Source organism: Oncorhynchus keta, chromosome 4 (genome assembly GCF_023373465.1).
Source record: "Oncorhynchus keta strain PuntledgeMale-10-30-2019 chromosome 4, Oket_V2, whole genome shotgun sequence".
Taxonomy (NCBI): Eukaryota; Metazoa; Chordata; class Actinopteri; order Salmoniformes; family Salmonidae; genus Oncorhynchus; species Oncorhynchus keta.
In genome coordinates this window covers 27950878-27975720 of record NC_068424.1, presented here as the reverse complement: position 1 = coordinate 27975720, position 24843 = coordinate 27950878, and the positions used below count along the sequence as shown (strand labels likewise).

At 41.4% G+C, this 24843-nt stretch overlaps 1 protein-coding gene across 3 annotated transcripts in view; it reads left to right on the top strand.

Annotated features, from left to right (window-relative positions):
- LOC118372592 (RNA-binding Raly-like protein) overlaps nucleotides 1-24843 on the top strand; it is a 152244-nt gene that overhangs the window by 41952 nt on the left and 85449 nt on the right. For all 3 annotated transcript variants that reach the window (XM_035758536.2, XM_035758532.2, XM_035758543.2), the window contains exon 2: nucleotides 20749-21022. In XM_035758536.2, coding sequence (XP_035614429.1) covers nucleotides 20767-21022 — 256 coding nt within the window. In that variant the 5' untranslated portion in view covers nucleotides 20749-20766. The remainder of the gene's footprint in view (nucleotides 1-20748; nucleotides 21023-24843) is intronic.

Here is a 24843-nt window from a genome sequence, read left to right as displayed (position 1 = left end):
GCTATTTTAGAGCAGCAGGTAACCTAGTTGTTAGAGAGTTGCGCTAGTAACCAACAAGGTGAAAAATCTGCCGGTGTACCCTTGAGCAAGGCACTTAACGCTAATTTGCTCCAGGGGTGCCGTACTACTATGGCTGACCCTGTAAAGCAACACATTTCACTGTCATTTACAGTATACTGCTGTAAAATGTTTCAGATGTGTTTTGTTTAACTGTTGATAATACCTTGAATTACCCTATGAATAGCAGTTTTTCGTTACAGTGTAGTAGTTCTACTACAACTGTAAGTATCAAACAGCAAACATTGATAATTAATAAAGAACTCCTCAACTTTTGGCTTTATGACTTGTGTCTTTTGCATATGATCTATTTAGGTAATTAACTTCAGGGAGATACATAAAGGGCTGCTGCTTATATATCTCTGTGGGGAGGAAGACAGGAAGATACATGTTTCAACAATCCTCAAAGTACACACAAGGAAGAGAGATTGCACTCTCAAACTGGCCACATTTTTTAAGTAATACTTTGAAGACTGTGCATGCATGAGCACATGCGTGTGTGTGCATTTCTTATGGTAATCTGTTTTATACAAGGCATGAAGCACTAAGGCAACTATTGCTGTGTATGTATTTCCAGAAGCAGACCATTGACTATTCACATGCAGGAATAAGGATAGAGTGATGAATTGAATATATTTAGTTTCTTTGTTCTCTCTGTCGCCGTTACTTACCAAAGCCTACACACAGCCCCCAACTACTGTGTGTGCATGTGTGCGTGCATGGGTACATGCCTGCGTGCATGGGTGTGTAAGTAGTGAGAGTGCACATACTTTCTATACCTGTGGCGGTCGGTGCCTTTTAAGATTAGGGAGGAGTTATATCTAATACAGCATATTCGATGACTGTCATTCATATTCCAGTCATTCCATTCCAACTCATTGCAACATCGATTGTCAAGCTGGTATAAATGATTCGGGAGACAGGCGCAGGAATGCGTAATCGTTTTTTTTATTATGCTCCAAATTATGGCGTGTCGTGTAAAGCGATGGGGGCGAAGATCAAACAAACATGTAACAAAAACACAGGGTTGAAACCCAAACAAGAGAGCGAGGAGTACCTTGAATAAATAACACTAGAGCACAATGATTCTCACAGAGGACGAGGCCCGTAATCATCTGCGCAATCCACAAGGGCACGAAAGCCCAAAACACACAGCACAGGTACTCACACGCACCAACGGACATAGTAACAATAATGGACAGGACCATGGTGAACAAAGGGAAACATGTATAGAAATACAATCAGTGGGAATAGGGGCCAGGTGTGCGCAATGAAAGTTCCAGAGGGATCAGTGACATCGATAGGTTTAGGCTATTCCATGATACTCTAATTTGCCCTATAGCTATCATGAGGTTGCTATAACCCAGCCTACAAATGAAAGTAGGTACACAGGTCGAGAGGACAAATTGGAGCAATCAAGGCGACTGATGGTGACACACTCTTGCTTCTTTTGCAACTAAAATTTGTTTATTTTAGAAAAAGTTACTGTAGGTCCTTCCCCGTTTTGTTCTGTTTATTTCCGTTTAAGAAACGTTTTTCAACAGAATCGGCGGAATAAATGCACACCTGATCACCCGCACACACAGTTCACTTTCATAGCAGCCACTAAAGCATCCATCACTTTTCTAGTTGTATAATATTTTCTCGCATCTACTCGCTCTCCTCCTCACCTTTTCCTTTCCCTTGTGGAATTCAGTGCACAACATAACAGCTGTGTGTGAACAGGCGCAAATCTCTTCAAGCCAAACCTTCATACCATAACCGCTAAGCGCTACACAGCCTAGAGTACATTGTTGTCGCCATATTAGCTAACATCATAGTCAAAAAACTAGAACCAACGAGTTAGAAAACCCACATTCCAATCATTGTGTACAATCACGCAGTACAGTGTACAGCAAGCAGTTTAGCAGTTACACCGGCGGGCCCCGGTGGCAATAAATTAATAAAACCGAAAGCTTACCTTGACTTGGAAGAGTTGCAGTGTTGGATAGCCTTAGCCAATGTGCTAACATAAATAGCATTCCTCTCAGTTTGAATCAGGTTGTTGAGTAGACTAAATTAGCTGTGTTAGCCAAGTAAGTGAAAGATAAACTGAGAAGAAGAAAAAAATACAATGAAATATAGCTTTCTCTCTCTGCTGCTTCTCCTTCATTTTGGAAGAAACTGTTCAACTATTGTCTTTTTTTCTCTTTGACTACTCACCACATGTTATGCACTTCAGTACTAGCTAGTTGCAGCTTATGCTTTCAGCAGATAGGTTGTAGGACATCCTCTGGAAGTCATCGTAATGACTGTGTAAGTCTATGGAAGGGGGTGATAACTATTGAAGTCAATGTACCCTGATGAGGATGGAAAATCAAATCACATTTTATTGGTCACATACACATGGTTAGCAGATGTTAATGGGGTGTGGCGAAATGCTTGTGCTTCTAGTTCCGACCGTGCAGTAATATCTAACAAGTAATCTAACTATTTCACAACTACCTTAAACACACAAGTGTAAAGGAAGGAATAAGAATATATACATATAAATATATGGATGAGCGATGGCCGTGCGGCATAGGCAAGATGCAGTAGATGGTATGGAGTACAGTATATACATACGAGATGAGTAATGTAGGATATGTAAACATTATATAAAGTGGCATTGTTTAACCTTTTTGGGTAGGGGGCAGCATTTTCACTTTTGGATGAGTAGCGTGCCCAGAGTGAAATGCCTCCTACTCTGTCCCAGATGCTAAAATATGCATATTATTATTCATATTGGATAGAAAATACTCTGATGTTTCTAAAAACTGTTTGAATGATGTCTGTGAGTATAACAGAACTCATATGGCAGGCGAAAACCTGAGAAAACTCCAACCCGGAAGTGGGACATCTAAGGTTTGTCGTTTTTCAAAGCTTGGCCTACCGTATACACATTGAGATATGGATGAGGTTGCACTTCCTACGGCTTCCACTAGATGTCAACCATCTTTTGAAACGTGAATAATGATTCTACTATAAAGGAGAGGCAAATGAAACCTCTTTGAGTCAGTGGTCTGGCAGAGAGCCTTGGTCTCATGACGCGCACTCCCAACAGAGTTACCTCGCGTTCCAGTGCTTTTTCTGAAGACAAAGGAAATCTCTGGTTGGAACATTATTGATGTTTTATGTTAAAAACATCCTAACGATTGATTCCATACATCGTTTGACATGTTTCTAAAGGGCTGTAATGGAACTTTTTGAGTTTTTGTCTGGATGGAGTGCCTGCGCCTCATGAAGTTGGATTACTGGGCTGAACACGCTAACAACAAGTGGCTATTTGGACATAAATGATGGAACTTTATGGAACAAATCAGTCATTTATTGTCGAACTGGGATTCCTGGGAGTGCCTTCTGATGAAGTTCATCAAAGGTAAGTGAATATTTATGGTGTTGTTTCTAACTTTGTTGATACCAAAATGGCGGATATTCCTCTGGCTGTTTTGGGCTCTGAGCGCCATTCTCAGATTATGCTTTTTCCGTAAAGTTAAAAAAAAATCTGACACAGCGTTGCATATGGCAGGTTTTCGCCTGCCATATGAGTTCTGTTATACTCACAGACATCATTCAAACGGTTTTAGAAACTTCCAATACTATCCAATACTAATAATAATATGCATATATGAGCATCTGGGACAGAGTAGGAGGCAGTTCATTCTGGGCATGACATTCATCCAAAAGTGAAAATGCTGCCCACTATCACAAAAAGGTTAACACGTTTAAATGTTTTACTCACGTTGGCTGCGGTGAAGGAGAGCCCGCAGGTTTTGGTAGCGGACCGTGTCAGTGGCACTGTATTGTCCTCAAAGCAAGCAAAGAATTTGTTTAGTTTTGTCTGGGAGCAAGACATCGGTGTCTGCTACGGTGCTGGCTTCTTTTTGCAATCCGTGATTGACTGTAGACCCTGCCACATACATCTCGTGTCTGAGCCATTGAATTGTGACTCTACTTTGTCTCTACACTGACGCTTAGCTTGTTTGATTGCCTTGCGGAGGGAATACATTTACATTTACATTTAAGTCATTATAGCTTCACTGTTTGTGTTCGGTCATGTTTCCGGTCACCTTGCCATGATTAAAAGCAGTGGTTCGCCCTTTCAGTTTTGCGCGAATGCTGCCATCAATCCACGGTTTCTGGTTGGGGAAGGTTTTAATAGTCACCGTGGGTACAACATCACCGATGCACTTGTTAAGAAACCTGCTCACCGAATCAGCATATACATCAATGTTGTTGTCTGAGGCTACATATCCCAGTCCACGTGATCGAAGCAATCTTGAAGCGTGGAATCAGATAGGTCCGACCAGTGTTGAACACACCTGAGGAAGTTTCTGTCTATAGGCTGGGAGCAACAAAATGGATTCGTGGTCAGATTTTCCCAAACTCTCAGGATATGTGGAGTTATGTCAGGGCTGTCAAGGTGTCTGCTTGGGTGAGATATACACAGCTGTGGTTATAATCAAAGAGAATTATCTTGGTAGATAATGCAGTCGGCCTTTGATTGTAAAGGCATTCTAGGTCAGGTGAACAAAAGGACTTGAGTTCCTGTATGTTGTTATGATTACACCACAACTCATTAATCATAAGGCACACACCCCCGCCCTTCTTTTTACCAGAGAGATGTTTGTTTCTATTGGCGCAATGCACAAAGAAACCGGGTGGCTGTACCGGGTGACGGTACAGCTGTACCGGCTGCACTGACTCCAGAGTGAGCCATGTTTCCGTGATACAGAGAATGTTACGATCTCAAATGTCTCTCTGGAAGGCAACCATTGCTCGAATTTCATCCACCTTGTTGTCAAGAGAATGGACATTGGTGAGTAGTATACTCGGGAGTGGTGAGCGATGTGCCCGTCTACGGAGCCTGACCAGAAGACCGCTCCGTCTGCCCCTTCTGCGGCGCCGTTGTTTTGGGTCGCCTACTGGGACCCGATCCATTGTCCTCGGTGGTGGTCCGCTACGGAAATGTCGTATTCCTGGTCGTAATGTTGGTAAGTTGACGTTGCTCTTACAGTTGAAGTCGGAAGTTTACATACACCTTAGCCAAGTACGTTTAAACTCAGTTTTTCAAAACTCCTGACATTTAAACCTTATAAAAATTCCCTGTCTTAGGTTAGATAGGATCACCACTTTATTATAAGAATGTGAAATGTCAGAATAATAGTAGCGAGAATTATTTCTTTCAGCTTTTATTTCTTTCATCACATTCCAAGTGGGTCAGAAGTTTACATACACTCAATTAGTGTTTGGTAGCATTGCCTGTACATTGTTCAACTTGGGTCAAATGTTTTGGGTAGCCTTCCACAAGCTCCACACAATAAGTTGGGTGAATTTTGGCCCATTCCTCCTGACAGAGCTGGTGTAACTGAGTCAGGTTTATTGGCTTCCTTGCTCGCACACGCTTTTTCAGTTCTGCCCACAAATTTTCTATGGGATTGAGGTAAGGGCTTTGTGATGGCCACTCCATATCTTGACATGGTTGCCCTTAAGCCATTTTGCAACAACTTTGGAAGTATGCTTGGGGTCATTGTCGATTTGGAAGACCATTTGTGACCAAGCTTTAACTTCCTGACTGATGTCTTGAGATGTTGCTTCAATATATCCACATAATTTTCCTCCCTCATGATGCCATCTATTTTGTGAAGTGCACCAGTCCCTCCTGCAGCAAAGCACCCCCACAACCTGATGCTGCCATCCCCGTACTTCACGGTTGCAATGGTTGTTCTTTGGCTTGCAAGTCTCCCCCTTTTCCTCCAAACATAACGATGGTCATTATGGCCAAACAGTTCTATTTTTATCTGGCTTTTTTATGGCGGTTTTGGAGCAGTGGCTTCTTCCTTGCTGAGTTTCCTTTCAGGTTATGTTGATATAGGACTCATTTTACTGTGGATATAGATACTTTTGTACCTGTTCCCTCCAGCATCTTCACAGGGTACTTTGCTGTTGTTCTGGGATTGATTTGCACTTTTCGCACCAAAGTATGTTCATCTCTAGGAGACAGAACGCATCTCCTTCCTGAGCGGTATGACGGCTGTGTGGTCCCATGGTGTTTATACTTGTGTACTATTGTCTGTACAGATGAATGTGGTACCTTCAGGCATTTGGAAATTGCTCCCAAGGATGAACCAGACTTGTGGAGGTCTGCAATTTTCTTTTCTGAGGTCTTGGCTGATTTCTTTTGATTTTCCCATGATGTCAAGCATAGAGCCACTGAGTTTGATGGTAGGCCTTGAAATACATCCACAGGTACACCTCCTATTGACTCAAATGATGTCAATTAGCCTATCAGAAGCATCTAAAGCCATGACTACATTTTCTGGTATTTTCCAAGCTGTTTAAAGGCACAGTCAACTTATTGTAAGTAAATTTCTGAACCACTGGAATTGTGATACAGTGAATTATAAGTGAAATAATCTGTCTGTTAACAATTGTTGGAAAAATTACTTGTGTCATGCCTAAAATAGATGTCCTAACAGACTTGCCAAAACTATCGTTTGTTAACAAGAAATTTGTGGAGTAGTTGAAAAATGAGTTTTCATGACTTCAACCAAAGTGTATGTAAACTTCAGACTTCAACTGTATATCCAATCATTCTTCCCGGCTGGATGTAACAAGACTTACATTTCCTGGCGTAACAAAATACTGCATAGTTTCCTAAGAATGCCAAGCGAGGCGACCATCTCTGTCGGCACCATGTTAAGCAAATAGCAGTTCTCTCTACCCTAGAGGGTACTATTGAGGCTACTTCATATCAAAACCGTGTGTTTTAATCCATTTTTAAGTGTCATGAATATATTTAGTATAGTTTTATCGAGACAAAAATCTGAAATTCACTGAGTAGGATGGTCCTCCCCTTCCTCCTCTGAGGAGCCTCCACTGTTTTATACTTATTCAGCTTGTGTCCACACACAGTACGTTTGTGTATTCAGACAGTTATTCTCAGCCTGTGATATATTCCACTGATATATGTGGCCTTGCAGTGTGCAGTGATAGAATCACTCTTCAGTAAAAGATGAACAAATCCAGAGTAATAAAACAAGCCACTACCCTCAATGAAACAGCAATGACCATCTTGGAGCTCTGGGGACCCATGGAGGTGCCCTCTGGGCTCTGCATGGCTACATCCAGAACCTACTCTCTGTCCTGTATGTCTACCCACTAATCACAGCTCTGCGTCATTGGTCTGTCCACTAAATTATCAGGTAATTAGGCCAGTCATTCAGGGCTACAGACCCTCTACTGCACACATTTAGGTTTTTTAATTGAAAAAAATATGCCATCCTATTTTTTGGAAGGCTTTCTGATAATGCATCAGTAATTTAAAAAATAACTTTTTCCCCTTCTCACCCAGATTATTTTTGGTTGCCTCAGTGCAAAGCGGTGCCATAAGGGTCCTAAAACACAAAATGAATATCCAATATTTTCAGAACATTTATTAAGTGCAACATAATAGAAACAAGCACTATTTTTGTAAGAAAATGTAAGTTGGGCGTAAACTAGTATTTCATTGCCTCTCAAACCTGATTCTGGGGTCCATTCTTCCTCGCTGTCCTCAGCTCACTGTCCTCACTATCATAGGGTGTGATCCTTACTGCTCAGTTAGGCTCAAAACATTGACCAAGGCCATCATTTTACATTAAAATACATGTCATTCATTGATCCTGATATTGCCCTGAAAAGTAGCCTAACTGTACATTGTTGCCCCAAAGCAACCAAAAAAAAGTAGCATAACAGCAAAAAGCCCCAAGGCAAACCTTTTTTTTTAATCAAATATATATAAAAACAATATATGTTGAAAACCTATCAAAAATCCTTATTTAGTGGTTCCTAGACAAGGGTTTTATTGTGAATTTTGTCACAACTTCCACCGAAGGTGGCTCCTCTCCCTGTTCAGGCGGTTCTCATCGGTCGTCGTCACCGGCCTACTAGCTGCCACCGATCCATTTTTCCTTTTCGTTTGTGTCTGTCTGTTGTTGTTATCACCTGTGTCTGATTAGTTCATTTCGGTGGGATTATTAACCTCCGCTGCCTGCTAGTCTTTGTGCGGGATTATTTTTGCTGTGTTAGCTCTGTTATGGGTGCTTGTTTGCGCCACAGGTTGTTTTCCCTCACAGTCGTTGTACCGTTGGTACTGTGTTAGGAGTAGAGGTTTCTCCTTCGTGTGTTTCGGGATTTTCCCCGCCTGTTGACAGTGGGTTGGGACTTATAATAAATGACTGTGCAAACTGGAATTCCTTGCTCTCCTGCTCCTGACTCCTGCACCTACCTCTTCTTAGGAGGCACCTAACAAAGTTATCTATTTAAAAATGCAAAAGAATGAAATGTATCTTACCCTTCTCTCACGCCATGCGCTCAGGTCACTCTGCTTCCTGAAATAATGTCCCTCCCCCAATTTATACATCATACCAACTTCTGCACCTCATTGGATTATTTACAGACATGTCATCACATATTGTCATGTGTAGGATTTTTTTATTATTTATATGGGCGGATGTCAGGGGCAGAAAGGTTTTGTCTTGCCTGAGGGCAATGATGTGCAATAGAAGGTTAAGAAAACAGTGGGGCATAAAGGGCAATTTTTCCAGAATACCACCAGAAAGGAGATGAAGAAAAAAAGATAGGAAGAAAAAAGAGAGAAAGATTGTGGCTAATATGGAGAGACATATTTAGCGTGACGGTCTCTCTCATTAACCCTATCTGATTTTGCCTCTTCGTCATTCCTCTTATGGAGTGCTTCCCCAGACTTGAATAATTCAATGGGCTGCAGACATCAAGTGCACCTCTGCTGAAAGATTCATACACAGTGGATGGAGGAGCCATCAAATATGGAGGACCCTTTATTTGGGCTTTCTCCATTACAAACACTGTGCAATTAAAGGAGAGTGCTATGAATGGGAGTAATGAGGATTCTGCCAGGAGAGGGTGAGGGCGTGAACCATGCTTAATATAGACACCATGCACTGGCACCTAATTAAATAATGCAGTTGAACATATAATTTACCTCTCGGAGACAATTTACAGTCTGAAGCATGTTTTAAGTTGAACCATTCAGCCAGCAATGGGGATATGTATCTACCTACAGGGATAGGTATCTACAAATGTTCCCTTTCTTAGAATTGACTGCGTTTTGACAGAGCACTCTCCTTGGAGTCAAACTATGGCATCTTGGTTCATCGAGAGTTAATGTGTTTGTTCCGGTTCAGACTGGTAAATGATTGGGTGGAATCGATTTCTTTCTCTGACTTCCCCACCTGGAGGACTTGCATGTCTCACATGAATTATTTGACAACAAGGCTCTGGTTGGACAACTCTTTCTAGCCCAGAGGAGAATACATGTTACACCTTCCTCCCCAAACCTAAAACTGGTATATGGGTGGTTACCCCTTTATCTGCATTTCCTTTGAATTGCCCAATGTTCTAATATTCAGTAGTTAGCCTACACATTAAGCGTATAGGAGACCAAGTGATTGAACTCAAATAAACAGCGAAAATTAGAGCCGGAGACGATATGGTTTTCAGACATGCTGTTAGTCAAATTGTTGATTGTTGATGTGTTTTATCAGACTTCTAATAGATCATATAATCTCAGAGGGAAAGGACCTAAGCCTGTCTGACAGACAGATCCATCAACATGCAGTTGTCAGTTAAGCTTCTTGTTCATCTCTGTAACCTCACTGCATGGCTCCAAAAAGACAAAAACATCAGTCCTCCCCAAACAGAACAAAGCAAAATAGGAAATAAAAATCACCAGTCTTTTTACAGCGGAAAGGGGGAAGGATATTGATTCACCAGGTACATACAGTGTAAGAAACTGTCGATTTTTTGCAAGAAATCCGTCTCAAAGGAAAAGATGGAAAAAGCTGCAGGTACATAGTTACAGTAAAGATGAGATGAAGATTGTCCTTGACAATTCATGGGGTCATCCTCGTGTCTGGACAACATGATGTAGCCAAAGTGTTCAATTATGACTATGAATATAAGATATTGCAGGGGCGTTAATGACAGCTAGATATCCTAGATTCTCCCTTAATGGTAGCACTTAACCTGTGATTGCACAATCGTTCGACTGATTGGTGTGTTCTGGCAGCTGTAATTACCAAAGTGTCTTCAGTCAACAGAAGGGCAAAGAATGCAGGCTAGGGGCAGTCTCTGTCTCAATTAGTCTTCTCTGTTTTATCAGCCTCACTCCAAACACACTTCAATGGCACCGAGAAGGACGTCTGTCCCAGCAAAACACAGCTGGTGGGTATGTCCTGTCGTCCTTAAAACAGAACTGGAGAAATTTCAGTGAGTCCCAGAGAAGATTAAAAGCTGTCATTGAATTCTGGGAGATTCTTTGAAGTTGATATTGGGTATCTTGAATTGATGTTACACAAAGGATTATACAAGCCCTTTTATGCATAATAAAGGGTAACATGATACTGTAACTAATGTTATGTACTTTTTGACAAACTGCACACTTTCTTATCAGGGTCTTCCTAAATTGTGGGGGGACTATGGTCCAGACTAACCTATGAATGTGTGGAAGCCTCTAATCTGAATGTGTGGAAGCCTCTAAATTTCTCCAGGTAGAAAACTTTTTGGTTCTAGGTAGAACCTTTTTGGATTCCATGTAAAAAAAACTCAGTGGGAAAGGTTCTACATGGAACCACAAAATGTTCTACCTTGAACCAAAAGAGTTCTACCTGGAACCAAACGAGTTCTACCTGGAACCAAAAAGGGTTCTTCAAAGGGTTTCCCTATGTGACAGCCAAAAGAACCCTTTTAGGTTCTAGATAGCACCTTTTGTCTAAGAGTGCACCTTGCATCAACCTTAAACAGAGTACAATATGTTAATGATGAAATTACAAGCCAATAAAAAAGATGCACAAACTGACAGGCTCTTCTGTCTGTGCTATGTATATATGTCGATCATGAGAAAAGCATGGTGAGGCAGAGAAATTGCAGGGGAACGCAGATGAGCTTGAGGGCCAGAGAGGTTCAGTAATTCTACAAGAATCTAACCTTGAGTTTGTAGCAGAGGTACGCATCAAATCAAACTGAATTGTGTGGCTAGTAGATAGTTCTCTACTTTATATGCACATACTGTGGAAGGCAAATCGTTTGAGGCATCATTATGACATACACACATGCGTGCACAACATGCCCGCATACTTGCGCACACACACACACACACATAGACAGACACACACAAGCACACATATACATACCTCAGGGCTACTTCGCAGCTGTGTTTTTCTGAGTGAGAACAGGGGAGGAAAAATCAGAAGCAGGTCTGTGTGCGCTCCCTGTCTACCTCATCGTGCATTACTTCTGCATGAGAAATATGCACTGTAGAAAAAAAGAGGTTGAGACGCAGAACTACCAACATGGCGTCACTGTGGTGTCAGAGATGAGAGGAGTACTGCAGGGAAGGAAAATGGGTGGTGGTCTGGTGGATGAGGAGATTCCTTACTCATGGGTCAAGTCAAGACTACTGTTTCACATGCTGTCAACATAGCACCATTGGAGAACAGAGAGGGAGAATCTAATACAGATTAGAGATAATGTACAGTAGTTGGATATTTTTATAATGGTACACTGCAGACACACATAAAACTTAAAGGGTCAGTAAATTGAAAATGCGGCACAATTCTCAGTTCTGGGAGATGGTCACTTCCGGTCACTAACTCAGTTGGGAATGTTGCCTTTTGTGTTTGTCTGAGTATTTTGTCCATTTGCAAATGATTTCCATTTCTTCCTCCTTCCAATCAGACTCAGGCTGTCTCAGGCAAGCCTTGAGAGACACATAATGGACTGTCATCATGCTGATAAAGACAGGCATTTCAGCACTTAAAGCACTTTCAGAGCACTTTCAGACTCTTTGTAGTCAAATGTTTTGATTTCCACCAAGCAAATATGTCTCGGACAACCGCCAATACTTTTTAGTGAATATATTTCAAAAAGTGTTATTGATGAAACAAGAATGTGTTCCCTCAAATGCTAATTGTCCTCAAACCCCACTCATCGGTGCCAAAGAATGTTTCACCATCACATGCTATCAGTTCTGATAGAAGCATACCTTTGATAACCAAAATGTACTCTGTATATTTATGATTCAAAACTTTGCTTGTTGAAGGAGCCACTAATAATAGTTGGACCGGTGATTATCTGTACTAATGAAGAGTTGAGACACTGTTTTACTTCCCCTGCAGAGTGCAACATAAGCAAATGCTAATTTCTTCCCATTAAAAGCACTTTCAGTTGCACCTGGTACTAAGAGTTCTAATCTTGACATAGATTCTAACGAGGGAAGAAGAGCATCCCTTGAAATCAAGTACACCCAAAACAACTAAGACTCAGTCACTGCATTACCAACCGTAAGCATGTGTGTATGATTGCCTGCTTTGACTCGACAAACTGAGAGATGTTTGGTGGTACCTTTAAATCCAATTGATATATCTCTGCTGTACCTCAGATCGCAGATCTGCAGATCGATGCACATAGATACTGAACTCGGTGACATTCACACTGCTGTTACAGGCTGACAATATTGATACCATCTGTCTCACACTGGTATATTCCAAGAGAGGTAGTAGCTAGACATATGTCCTATGTCCAAGGGTAAGCTGGGGGCAAGCGTTTTGCAGACCAAGGCATGTTTGCAGTAGATAATGGATTGGCCTGGAGCCCACGGATTTGACCAATCACCTGAGGCAATACACAGGGGTCAAATAAGTGGGGGTAGACAGAGGGATGAGATCTTCAGGTTAAGTCATCAGAAGGGGAACCTGTTGACTTCACACATGGGCAAACCCTGAGCTGACTACAAGCATTATCATCACTCATCCCAACGTCTGTCTCCAGTGCAGAGGGTTTTTCTTCCATTTTCCCTTCTATCGAGGAGATTTGCATGTCCTATATGGGAGAGCCATCTTTTTTTACGAAGAAGTTGGTTTCAAATTATGATAAATGACACCTATGCTGGGTTAAAAACAATGCAATTTGGGTAAATATTGGACAGAACACACTTTGGTTTATTTTGACTCAGCCAGTTGGGTCACAAACAACCCATTTTTTCCTTTAAGTTGTGTTGTTGTTGCTGGTTTATTAAGCTATGATCCAACAGGGCAGATCAGAAGACTGGAGGCGTGACTTAGTAGGTGTGTGGCTTTCAGATATTTATTTTTGGCCACCCATGAGACTAAATGTAAATCCAGTTCTGTTGTATTGGCACAGGTAAAGGTTCAGCACTAACACGTTTGTAGTTTTAATAAGGCTTACGCAAGAGTATGAGTTTCTTAAGTGCCTATGCATGTCCTAATGTTGGGATAATTACCACTATGTTATAATAGTGTCATGAATTTTATATAAAGATCGTTCATGTGCAAAAACAGAAGGAACGTGTTTATTTTCAGCTTACCAACTTAACATGATGAACATGAATGACCGAAAATAACTTTCTGAAAGCCATGCCCCCAGTAGGCCAATTCTTTGGATTACCACACATGGGTTCATTTAACCATCAGTTGAGTTTTTATTCACTTTCATGCTACAGTAGGTTGACCCATTAGATCCGTCTTTAGAAGTGGTGACCTAATGGGGCCGTGCCTTTCAGAATAGGTCTTTTTGGCCAACCTTGACCGTGACCCGTTCATCATATTATGTTAGTATACCGCAAATTAAAATGCCCCTTCACTATTTTACACACTATATATTTTAATACGCAATCATTTACATGATTGTTTAAATATCCTAAAAGTTATAATTATCCAACTTTGGGATATATACGTAATCACTTGAGAAACTCAACTTCTGCAAGTGTCATTAAGCTACAAAAGTGTCCGTGCTCAACCGTAACATATATTGTATGTGCAATACAACAGAACAGATTAACCGGAATAACAGATGAACCGGAATAACATTTACTCTCAACGGTGTCCCAACTGGCTGGGTCAAAAAATAACCCAACGTGTGTTATTGTGTTCTGTCCACTGTTTACCCTCCCACTGGGATGTTTTTAACCCAGCATTATTTTTTTTTTGAGTGAACGTGCAAGCCTTAACAATCAAGTGGAACTGCAACCAGACAGGGATTGATCTTTTTTTTTATTAGCACCTATTTGTGTTCGGAGAGATTGGTGTAAATAATGTGTAGCTCGACCGTACGTTGGAAAGCAATTAAATCCAGTCACTGCAAAAGTGTTTCCCTGTCCATCATGTACAAGTGATTCCATTCAGGCAATTTCGAGTTCCACAGTTATCCATTTGGTATTTGCAATGCTCCCAAACACAAACTCCTGTAGCTCCCTTTCCTCCCCTTGTCCCACACCACACCTTTGTTCAAGGTGAGGAGAACACTCCTGCAGGGAAGGGTTTTAGTTCCGTGTTGGAAGAAGAAGGGTGTTCTCAGTCTTAGGAATGTCATGTTACAGAATGCATACACTGAACATTAGCTACAACATGGACATCGCAGCCGACAATAGTGACATGTTGTCCCACATTCCACAGAAGGCAATGAATAAACTGAACCTAAAGCCATTGAACATCTTTGAGTGAGGGTTATAGAGAGAGACCTTTTGCATATTGCATGTCATGGTCCTTGAGTTACTTTAGACCCATTGCTGTAGAATGAGGAAGGCAAGAGACAATGTAATATCGGTAGTCTATACTCATTACACTAATAGAGTGAAGTAATTTACTGTATCGAGGGATCTTGTTGTGCACAGTGTCCAGTCACAGTGGGGAAAACAGGTGAGTGTTTGACTGAGCTTTTTCAGGCGGATTGTCACTATGACAGGCTGCCTTGGCAACAGTCAGAGTAGGGCGACTGTGGCAGAGGGGGAAATGAGCAGTGGCAGAGTTGTAAATTACACAGGAAGTCAATTCTGGAGAATAGCTTAATGAACCCACAGGCAGACCTCTTCAGAACTCAAACGGTTCCCTTTTGAGAACCTTCTCTACCTTGGTACAATCCATTACACTGCCAGTCTTAGCACTTGCCCTGCTCAGTTTGTCATCCAACTCTCTCATCCTGAGGCTTTTTTTTTTTTCATCAGTCTATTATGCTGGTGAAGGTTATGGATTTCAGTCAACTCTTGGAGAACCAATATCATTATGGCCTTATTTCAGAGACAGAAATGAGTTGGAGAGTATTTCTGTTAGGCTTATGACCAGGGGATATTGGGAACAGAGAACTAGGACATTGCATAGTGGGCTTATCACTGAAATGGCTTAGATCATTCTTAGAACTTTTGCTGTACCTGTTTCCGCAGCATTTAGTATTTCCCATATACATAATCAGTTTGCGCCATGTTTGTCATCCAAGTTGTTATCTAATGTTCTCTTCATTGCAATGTCTCTCAAGTGGTTGAGTTTAATGCAGGCTGTAAATAAAGTCAACAGCAACAGGAAAAGTGGAGATGAAATCTATTCAGAGGCCCGTGCTGAAAAAAAGACTGGGAACTCTAACAGTGATGAGGAGGCAGTGGTGAGGAAGAGGGCACATGTGATTACCCACGTGATTTATCTGATGACATTGAGAGGCAATCTAACGGTCCAACGGCTTATTTGTGGACTTTCTTAATTCCCTGTCCACGTCCATTTGGGTGTCAGAGTTGCCAGCCTAAATTACTTTTCGATGCTCATCATAACAGTAAACCCATAAAAAATGAGTGTGTGTGTGTGTGTGTGTGTGTGTGCGTGCGTGCGTGCGTGTGTGTGTGTGTGTGTACCTGCACCAGCATTTTTTTATTGCTTGCCAATAAATATCAATGCTATACGAGCAGGTGACTCACAGTGTAATCAAGCTCAGAAACAAGTCAAACACATACTTCAGCCTAGAGTCGATGTCCGCTCCCCCGCGTTAATGTAATTAGCATAATTAAAAAATCCCCATAAAATCTGCCTATTTAAACTAGAGATATCTGTTTTTTTTGCACGGGCTGCATCTCAGTCCACCACATCCGCTAATGGTGGCCTTCCGCATCTGGGGTGGAAGGTTGCCGAGCCACAGCGATGTTTGTCAGACTATGAGAAAATTGGTCTTCTCAGAAAATGTCTGATTTGGCCGACAAAACTAGACACTCTATGGAAGGATGAGGCAATCACGATGTTGTTCTCCGTTTTGTTTTACAACCCCCCACCATCACGGGACTCTTCTGAAGTAGGTACCCGACGATCTGCAAACTTCTGTCTGTAGAGTCCGAACAGTTTGGGCTACACACTAATATGAACGGCGAGATCTTTTGCTCTCCACAAAGCCTCACAAGACTCGTCTGAAGATAGTCTGGTACTAGTTTTAAAAAATGATGGAAGTATATTTGTAAGCAGTGCCAAAGGCAGGGGTTAAATATGGGTAATTGATCCCCCCTGCTTAAACTCTTACAGGGGTTGCTGTGAATTTGACAGTACCTCACAGGCAGCATGGTGGCAAGTAAAATATGCCAACTGCACTATAAATACTTCATCAATGCAGGTACTGTGTAATGACACACAGTACAATTACAGTAAAATTTACTGAATTAGCCATTAAAAAAGTAAATGCTACTGTAATTGGGAGTGAATGGATGAATGAATGAAATTCACTAAGGGACGGAGTTTGTATTTCACAGTATTTTACTGTAATTACAAGGGATTGTTGTAAGCAGGCGTTTATAGCATACTAATGAATATTTTATGTTTTATGCCAATTGCACTTCTGGAGGCCTTAACAAAGGAATCCAAACTGGGCCAAACAGATCAAAAGGACATGGCAAAATGCTCAACCATCTGAGGTTTAAGCCTTGCTGTCCCTCCAATCTGTCCCCTATACATGTTAAATTTCCCGAACAGTCACTCTGATTCCCATGTAAAATAGCCTTCCAAGCAACTAAAATATCACCCATAATATTTGTTTTGGATATAAATGCAAAAGAAATGGACAAAAGCAAACAAGCTTATATTCATGAGCTTGCCTTGACTGACAGCACTGTCAAAGGTGTTATCTTGTCAATGGAGAATTGCACACTAACTGGGATATAAACACATTTGAGAGAAATACGCTTTTTGTGCGTATGGAACATTTCTGGGATCTTTTATTTCAGCTCATGAAACATGGGACCAACACTTTACATGTTATTTTTGTTCAGGATATATTTGCAATGTTGAGTATCTATGTAGATATATAAACCACACCCCTCTGCAAACACGCCTTCTCCGATGTTGGTTACAAGGTGGTACTTATTTAAAGTAGGTAAGAGAATAACATGTTATCATTGGTGTATTAAAATGAGAGTTAGGGTGAAGGGGATGTCAACCTACCTTCTTAATAATCCTGAATCCAAGTGTTAGACATGGGGGAGGGGACCAGTAGCTTAATGATCAAACTTTATCAATATGTAATTTTTTAAATACTTTGGTCGTCATACTTTGATCTGGTTTCATACAAATATCATAAATTTTCATGAAAATCATAATTTGACTGTTTTTGACCACTAAATTGTTGGGGCGTTATAATCACATATGAGTTCAATTGATACAGCAGCGTAGCCTAGTGGTTAGAGCGTTGGACTAGTAACCGTAAGGTTGCGAGTTCAAACCCCCGAGCTGACAAGGTACAAATCTGTCGTTCTGCCCCTGAACAGGCAGTTAACCCACTGTTCCCAGGCCGTCATTGAAAATAAGAATATGTTCTTAACTGACTTGCCTGGTTAAATAAAGGTTAAATAAAGGTAAAATAAAAAAATAAAAAAAAATACAACATTCTTACTCACAGGTGCAACAAATATATCATATCAAATGTATTTATATAGCCCTTTGTACATCAGCTGATATCTCAAAGTGGTGTACAGAAACCCAGCCTAAAACCCCAAACAGCAAGCAATGCAGGTGTAGAAGCATGGTGGCTAGGAAAAACTCCCTAGAAAGGCCAAAATCTAGGAAGAAACCTAGAGAGGAACCAGGCTATGAGCGGTGGCCATTCCTCTTCTGGCTGTGCCGGGTGGAGAATATAACAGAACATGGCCAAGATGTTCTAATGTTTATAGATGTCCAGCAGGGTCAAATAATAATAATCACAGTAGTTGTCGAGGGTACAACAAGTCAGCACCTCAGAAGTAAATGTCAGTTGGCTTTTCATAGCCGATCATTCAGAGTATGTCTACCGCTCCCGCTGTCTCTAGAGAGTTGAAAACAGCAGGTCTGGGACAGGTAGCACGTCCGGTGAACAGGTCAGGATTCCATAGCCGCAGGCAGAACAGTTGAAACTGGAGCAGCAGCACGGCCAGGTGGACTGGGGACAGCAAGGAGTCATCATGCCAGGTAGTCCTGAGGCATGGTCCTAGGGCCTCTGAGAGAGAAAAAGAGAGAGAGAATTGGAGAGAGCATACTTACATTCACACAGGACACCGGATAAAACAGGAGAAGTATTCCAGATATAACAAACTGACCCTAGCCCCCCGACACATAAACTACTGCAGCATAAATACTGAAGGCTGAGACAGGCGGGGTCAGGAGACACTGTGGCCCCATCTGATATAGCCTCTTCCAAGACACCTAAAAACGGGTTAATGAGCCAGAAACAACAATACCATGCACCCACTAATTAATGGTCAAAAGGTTTTTGGTGCTCCAAAGATATGGTACGGTACTGTATTCTGTGGGGGATAATTACAATACCATTTGAAATACAGCATTTTTCATCCAATGCACTATAATTTACAGTATACTAAAGTTAAACGTTTCAGAGATTTTTACTGTTGATAATACCTACAATTACCGTCTATATTACAGTACACACACACACATTGAAGAAAGGGTCTCCATTCTATGATACTTTAGATTCAACACTCACAGGACAGTAGATGATTTTGAAGTGCAGACGGAGTGTGTAATGGCTTACGCATATACTGTACTATCACAAGTCAGAGAAAGCCATGAAGGAGTGGTGTTTATGTTCCCGAGTGGGCTGCTGAACAGCCATACTAGAGTGATCTCAGTCTCGGGTGTAATGGACGACTGACAGAGAATCTCTCCCCTGTAAATCACATGGCTGCTCTCTATTTAGCGGCTGACTGAACAGCTTCCTCCCTCGGCCAGGTACAAAACAAGCTAGTTTTGGAGAGAAACTTCACTCAATGGTCAGGGACAGTTCTATCGGTTGTATTTGACTTGGGCAATATTGCGTCTTATTGAAGGTTAGTAATAGTCACGCGTGTCAAATAGGGGGAAATATGCATGTTTAGCCATGGGATTCGGGTTAGAAATAATGCCATTTGACCTATTTATAAACAGATCATGAAACCTTACAAAGGGTGAAGTATTAGTCAATTAGTGTACTGAAATAAGTTATAATTAAGGAAATTACATAAACTGAGAGGAGAGTGTAGCGTTGTGCAAATTCTGGGAGATAGAAATGTTTTATCAGACCACAGACCACACATTGTGTTTGTCTGAGCTTTGAGGGAAATGGGAAAATTTCAGCTGGTAAGTCACCTTGGTGGAAAATGAATGAATACCTACATTTCTGGGACCTCACAACAATGCAACAGTGCATGTGTGCGTGTGTGCGTGCGTCAGTCAGTATCTGTGTTACCATGGTAACTAATCCTATTTACTGAGAATTGGATCCATTATTCAGGTATTTGGTCTCAAAGCAGAATAGATCGTATCTCCCTTTCTCCTGTCTCAGGGACACTGAAGCAAGAGACCAGGACGATCAGTGATTGTTTTCTCTGTTACTGAATATTGCACTTAACTCTGTTATTGTATTCCAAGGTCAATTCAATTATACAGCATGGTACTCCTTTAGACATTAACAACAGTGGCACCAGTTTGCTTGTTTGACACGGGGTAAATGCTTATGTGGTCCCCCATATCACAACAGTTGTCACATTATTGGTCATGCAAACCTTTACAACAACTGCTCCCCGGGCGCCGATGATGTGGATGTCGATTAAGGCATCAGGGGGTTGGGCTTTAAATGCGGAAGACACAGTTCAGTTGAATGCAGTCAGTTCTGTAACTGACTAGGTATCATCTTTTTCCCTAGTAAAATGTCTCAATCAGTGCGATGAATGCTAGTCTGAGAGATTCCATTGAGATGCTGAAGACAGCCCTGAAGGAGATTAGTGAACTTGGTATAGCAGTGACAAGCATGGTGTTTTGCGCTCTAGGTGCAGGGCTGTCACATCGAGAAGCATTGAATGAAGTGCTGTACAGCCCAAATCTGTGTATTTCGAGCCTATTCCTGTTGACACAAGGACTCTGTGCAACCCGATGATATCTTTATAACTGACAATGCTACAATGTGATGTAAGGGCCATGACAAGCTCACTTAAAATGGTTGTGAGGGCGGCGTTCAGAAGTCATACTCCATTTCAGGGGACATTTTGACATCACACAAAAAGAGACGCTGTTATAAAATAGACGTATCACTTCAAATACTTGTGCAAAATGTATTCAAAACAAATTTGTGACTGATCACTAGTATGCTCAATGTGTGATATAAACTTTTTGCAGTCTTCTCACATGGTTTAGTTGTCTGCGGTGTTCATTATTGCTACTCTCACTTGATCATTGCACTAGCATAAAATAAACCAAAGTTGAACATGCTGTCTTCTCTCCATTCACATTAGATCAACTCTCAGCAAAGGGGTTGGGGTTAACTAGTGACTCTAAAGCCCTCTACTCCTTGTATCTGTCTGTGTCCCAGGAGGGCAACCGGAGGAGGATGACCGGTAAGATTCAGACCAGCAACGTGACCAACAAGAATGACCCGCGCTCCCTCAACTCCAGAGTCTTCATCGGCAACCTCAACACCGCCATCGTCAAGAAGACCGACATCGAGGTCATCTTCGCCAAGTATGGCAGGATCGTAGGCTGCTCCGTTCACAAGGGCTTCGCCTTCGTCCAGTACATCAGCGAGAGGAATGCTCGCGCCGCCGTGGCCGGAGAAAACGCACGTATCATCGCTGGACAGCCGCTCGGTGAGTTGCCATTTTGATTTTCCCTGGTTTTTCATGTGAGCATCAGATTTTCTTTCAGTGTTGAGTTAATTGTTTTGACCTCTTTTAGCCATCATATAGCCAGGAAATGGCTTGGTAAACTTGGACATTTGGTTTCAAGTGCATTATGCATCTGTACTCATTGCCATTGAACACAGCAATAGTTTTAATATAGACTGTGCTATTTTAGAGTAATGGACTGTATGTCCCTCATGGGGACCCATCATGCCTGAGACGTCTTTTAGGCTTGTTTAGATGCTCTCAGGTTCTCGAGGTTGAAGAGTATGTATGTCGTGCTGTTCTCAGGAAAGGGGACCTGCTGAATCCATTAGTTTAAGTAGTAGCGTATGTCAACACAGTTAGAATGTGGCTCACTAAAGTATGTCAAGTTCCTTTAAGAGTTCCTGTGGCTAAAACCACTAAAGGAAAGCACAGACCTGTTTTCTTTTTGGAACAATTCAGGCACCTCTTTGTTCACTCTGTTTCAAAAATGTTTTCTTTCAACTGAATATGACCTTGGTTGACACACTGCAATGCTACTTTCAGGGTTGTTTTGTTGTGCCAAGGTTTGCATTTAAAACCCTTTCTGTGACTCTAGATCTATGGATTTTGAGTAGGTGAGCCTCTAAACGGCAGCCATTTTGGTTCTCACCTTTTAAAATGTCTTCAGTGTGTTCCCTCAGGAGACATAAAGATAAATTACAGATGCGCTGCAGCAGTACACTGTCTAACTGAAATCCCTGACCTCTCTTGGGACCACTACTTTTAACAAGGAGGTGCTACAGACTTACCCTTTAACTGCAGTCTCATTATCCAATTGACCTGCTTTCAGAAAAGTTGTTTTGTTTTTGCAATGTAAATCTGTGGCACAAAGCATCAGCTCTCTATACATAATGCAGAGTATAGCCAAGAGACCACTATTAAAACTAGCCCATTTGGTTAGATGTAATTGCATGCAAGGGCATGGAGAGTGTGTCAAAGAGAGAGAAAAAGTAGAAGATAAAAAGGAGAGAAATGATGGTGTTGTGGAGAGAGGAAGCAAGAGAGCGAGTGAAAGAGAGAGACAGTGAGAGAGAGACAGAGAGAGAGTGTGTGTGTGTGTGTGTGTGAGAGAGAGAGAGAGAGAGAGAGAGAGAGAGAGAGAGAGAGAGAGAGAGAGAGAGAGAGAGAGAGGGAGAGAGAGATCCTCCCATGCCTCTTATATAATCTTCCAGCAACACACAGGTCTGTTGGTTATTAAATGAGTGATAGCTGGCTAGATGACTGATGATGGCTAATGCACTGAAAATGTCTTTCAGTATTTTAGGCCTCTCACTTGCAGTTTCTGTGTTAGCCTGAACTTGTGCATTCAGAATGTAAACAGAACAGACAGAACCATTGGCTAATGGAATCCAGTCAGGGAGATAGATACCATCGCCAAGCCTCTATTACGCCAAGCTCCCTCTTTCTCTCTCTGCAGTCATGGCGAGTGTCCTGGAGAGCCCTGCCGGATGTCACATATTTATACTATCCGACATTGCTTTACGATAAGCAACTTGAATATAAATATTTATTTTCATAAAGCCACTCGCTTTGCGGTTACCTGAAGACGCACACAGCCTCAGGCTGTTTTCTATTTACAAACCCCATATCAGAATACAAATGTTGAAGCTATTCAGCGTTCGATAACTCTGTCACTAGCTCTACTTTGGTGATTCTGTCACTGAAGACCCATTAGTAGAGAAGGAGACAGAGATTAATCTCAGGCATACTGATGTGTGTTTATGGAACTACCTGAAGTGCTGTGGGTCCGACAAGGCAGTATGTGGTTGTTTTTTGGGTGTTACATAAAGACCAACATTACTACATATTTCTCCTAAATTTCCCAAATTTGACAGGTTTTCCAGAAATCCCGGTTGGAAGATTCCCAGATTTTCTTCTTATTATGTCCAGATTTTGGGGAATCTTCTATCTGAGATTTCTAGTAAACCTACAGGAATTACAGGAAATTTGCAACCCTAATGATGACCCGTTTTGTCACAAGGTTATCATGATACATTGCTTACCAAATCATCTAAAAACTCCTTGAATACTTTTAAAGTGACAGGAAATTTTCCATGAGATTTTTGCAGATGACACTGCATTTCTTGTGTTCTACTGCTCTCTGCTCTTTCTACCTACCTTATGAGTGGTAGTGCATGATATTTTCATCACTTACCAAAGGTCATCGAAATGATCACTCAATCTACAAATCATGTGGCAGAGTAATGTTTGGAAACACATCCCCGATTGACAATTATGAATATTCATTCTCATTCTCCTGGACTGATATGCTTTAATAACATTGTGTAGAGTTGTGAATGTGCAGTACAATTATATATCGAGGACTGGCTCTCCCAAATGGATGACTGCTGAACCTGTTCTCCCTCTCCATAAATTCTCATGAAATGAAATTGTGCTGTTAAGGCTGTCAGTTGCTTGTGGCCTAAACACCATGGTGAAAATAGTAATATAAGTGTGATGTGCCATTGTAAATCTTGCAAAAAAGGAGAGAGTTGCAACCCACTACTAGCGTTATGGCATTGGAAGGTCAATTGTCATTGTCTAGCATTAGGGGTTATGGCATTTGTCATGTCTTGCAGGCTATTTGATGCCTATTTTAACAACCACACTACCCTTCTCCTTCTCATTCAGTTCATGTTGTTAGAGTATTCCTCCCCTTTGGCTGATGGCTGTGTGGAAGTTTCCCGTTGGCACCATAACGACAGCTAACATTCATGCCACCATAGCGCATCATCTGAGATGACAGTTCCCTTACCTCACCCTTCATTGGGCTGCCATGGTTACGTAACTTTAGAGACTGACTCGCAGCCCTGAGCCATCCCAGCATGCAGTGTACCCTTCCATGTGTCAGCACAGTGCAGTGTCCAAATCCACATATGCTCAACGAGAGGAACTCCAGGAGGTCCTGAGGATGACACAACATGCTTCACCTACATTTCTGCCTGCAGCACTGCAACCTCAGAATAGAAAACGGCCAGAGAAAATAAAAGCTTTTGTCTTGGAGAGATGTTTACTGGACTCTTGCTGCAAGTAGACCTGAAAATAAATTGAATTAGCATTCCATCTATAATTCATCAAAACATACGCCCTCATTTGATATTTATATAGATTTGTCATATGTTTGAGATGGCTGATCTTGTGCTTCATCTCTTCCTTACTGAATCCATAAATTGACCAGTAGCATTCTCAGCTTAGTTTTCCCCTGTTTCTAGTGTTGTTTGTTATAAGACTTACTGCATTGTGGAAGTTCTTGAGAGCATAATTGAGATTGTACGGTATATCCTTGACAGGTTCAGTGCAAAGGTATGTGAACCGGTATTGGATGAATTTTGTATGATGCTGCCCAGCTTGCTGACCAGGTTGAAGTTGGTTTAGTTTTCCCTCTTGACTACTACAGCATCTTCCCTTATTGTAGGGTTTGGTCAATGGGGAGGCGGTTTTATAACGACTGTGAGTTCCATACACTGTAAAAACAAATGTTTAGGATCTGAACACATAACTAAACACTCTAATATAACTCTTTTTAAACGTGTCAAGGCATTTTGAATTTCAATAAAAAAAATATGTCACAGTGTTTAGAACTGTTTATTTGCATTTGGGTTTAAAAAACTAAACACATGGGGTGTTGTTTTAACACTGTGGTGTTTAAAGCTGTATTTGCATATTTCCCAGCATGCATTTCCGGTGACTGTGTGTGGTACTCACCCATGATTGTGTTATTCAGTGACAGACATATGGTTATTGCATTCAATATCTTAATT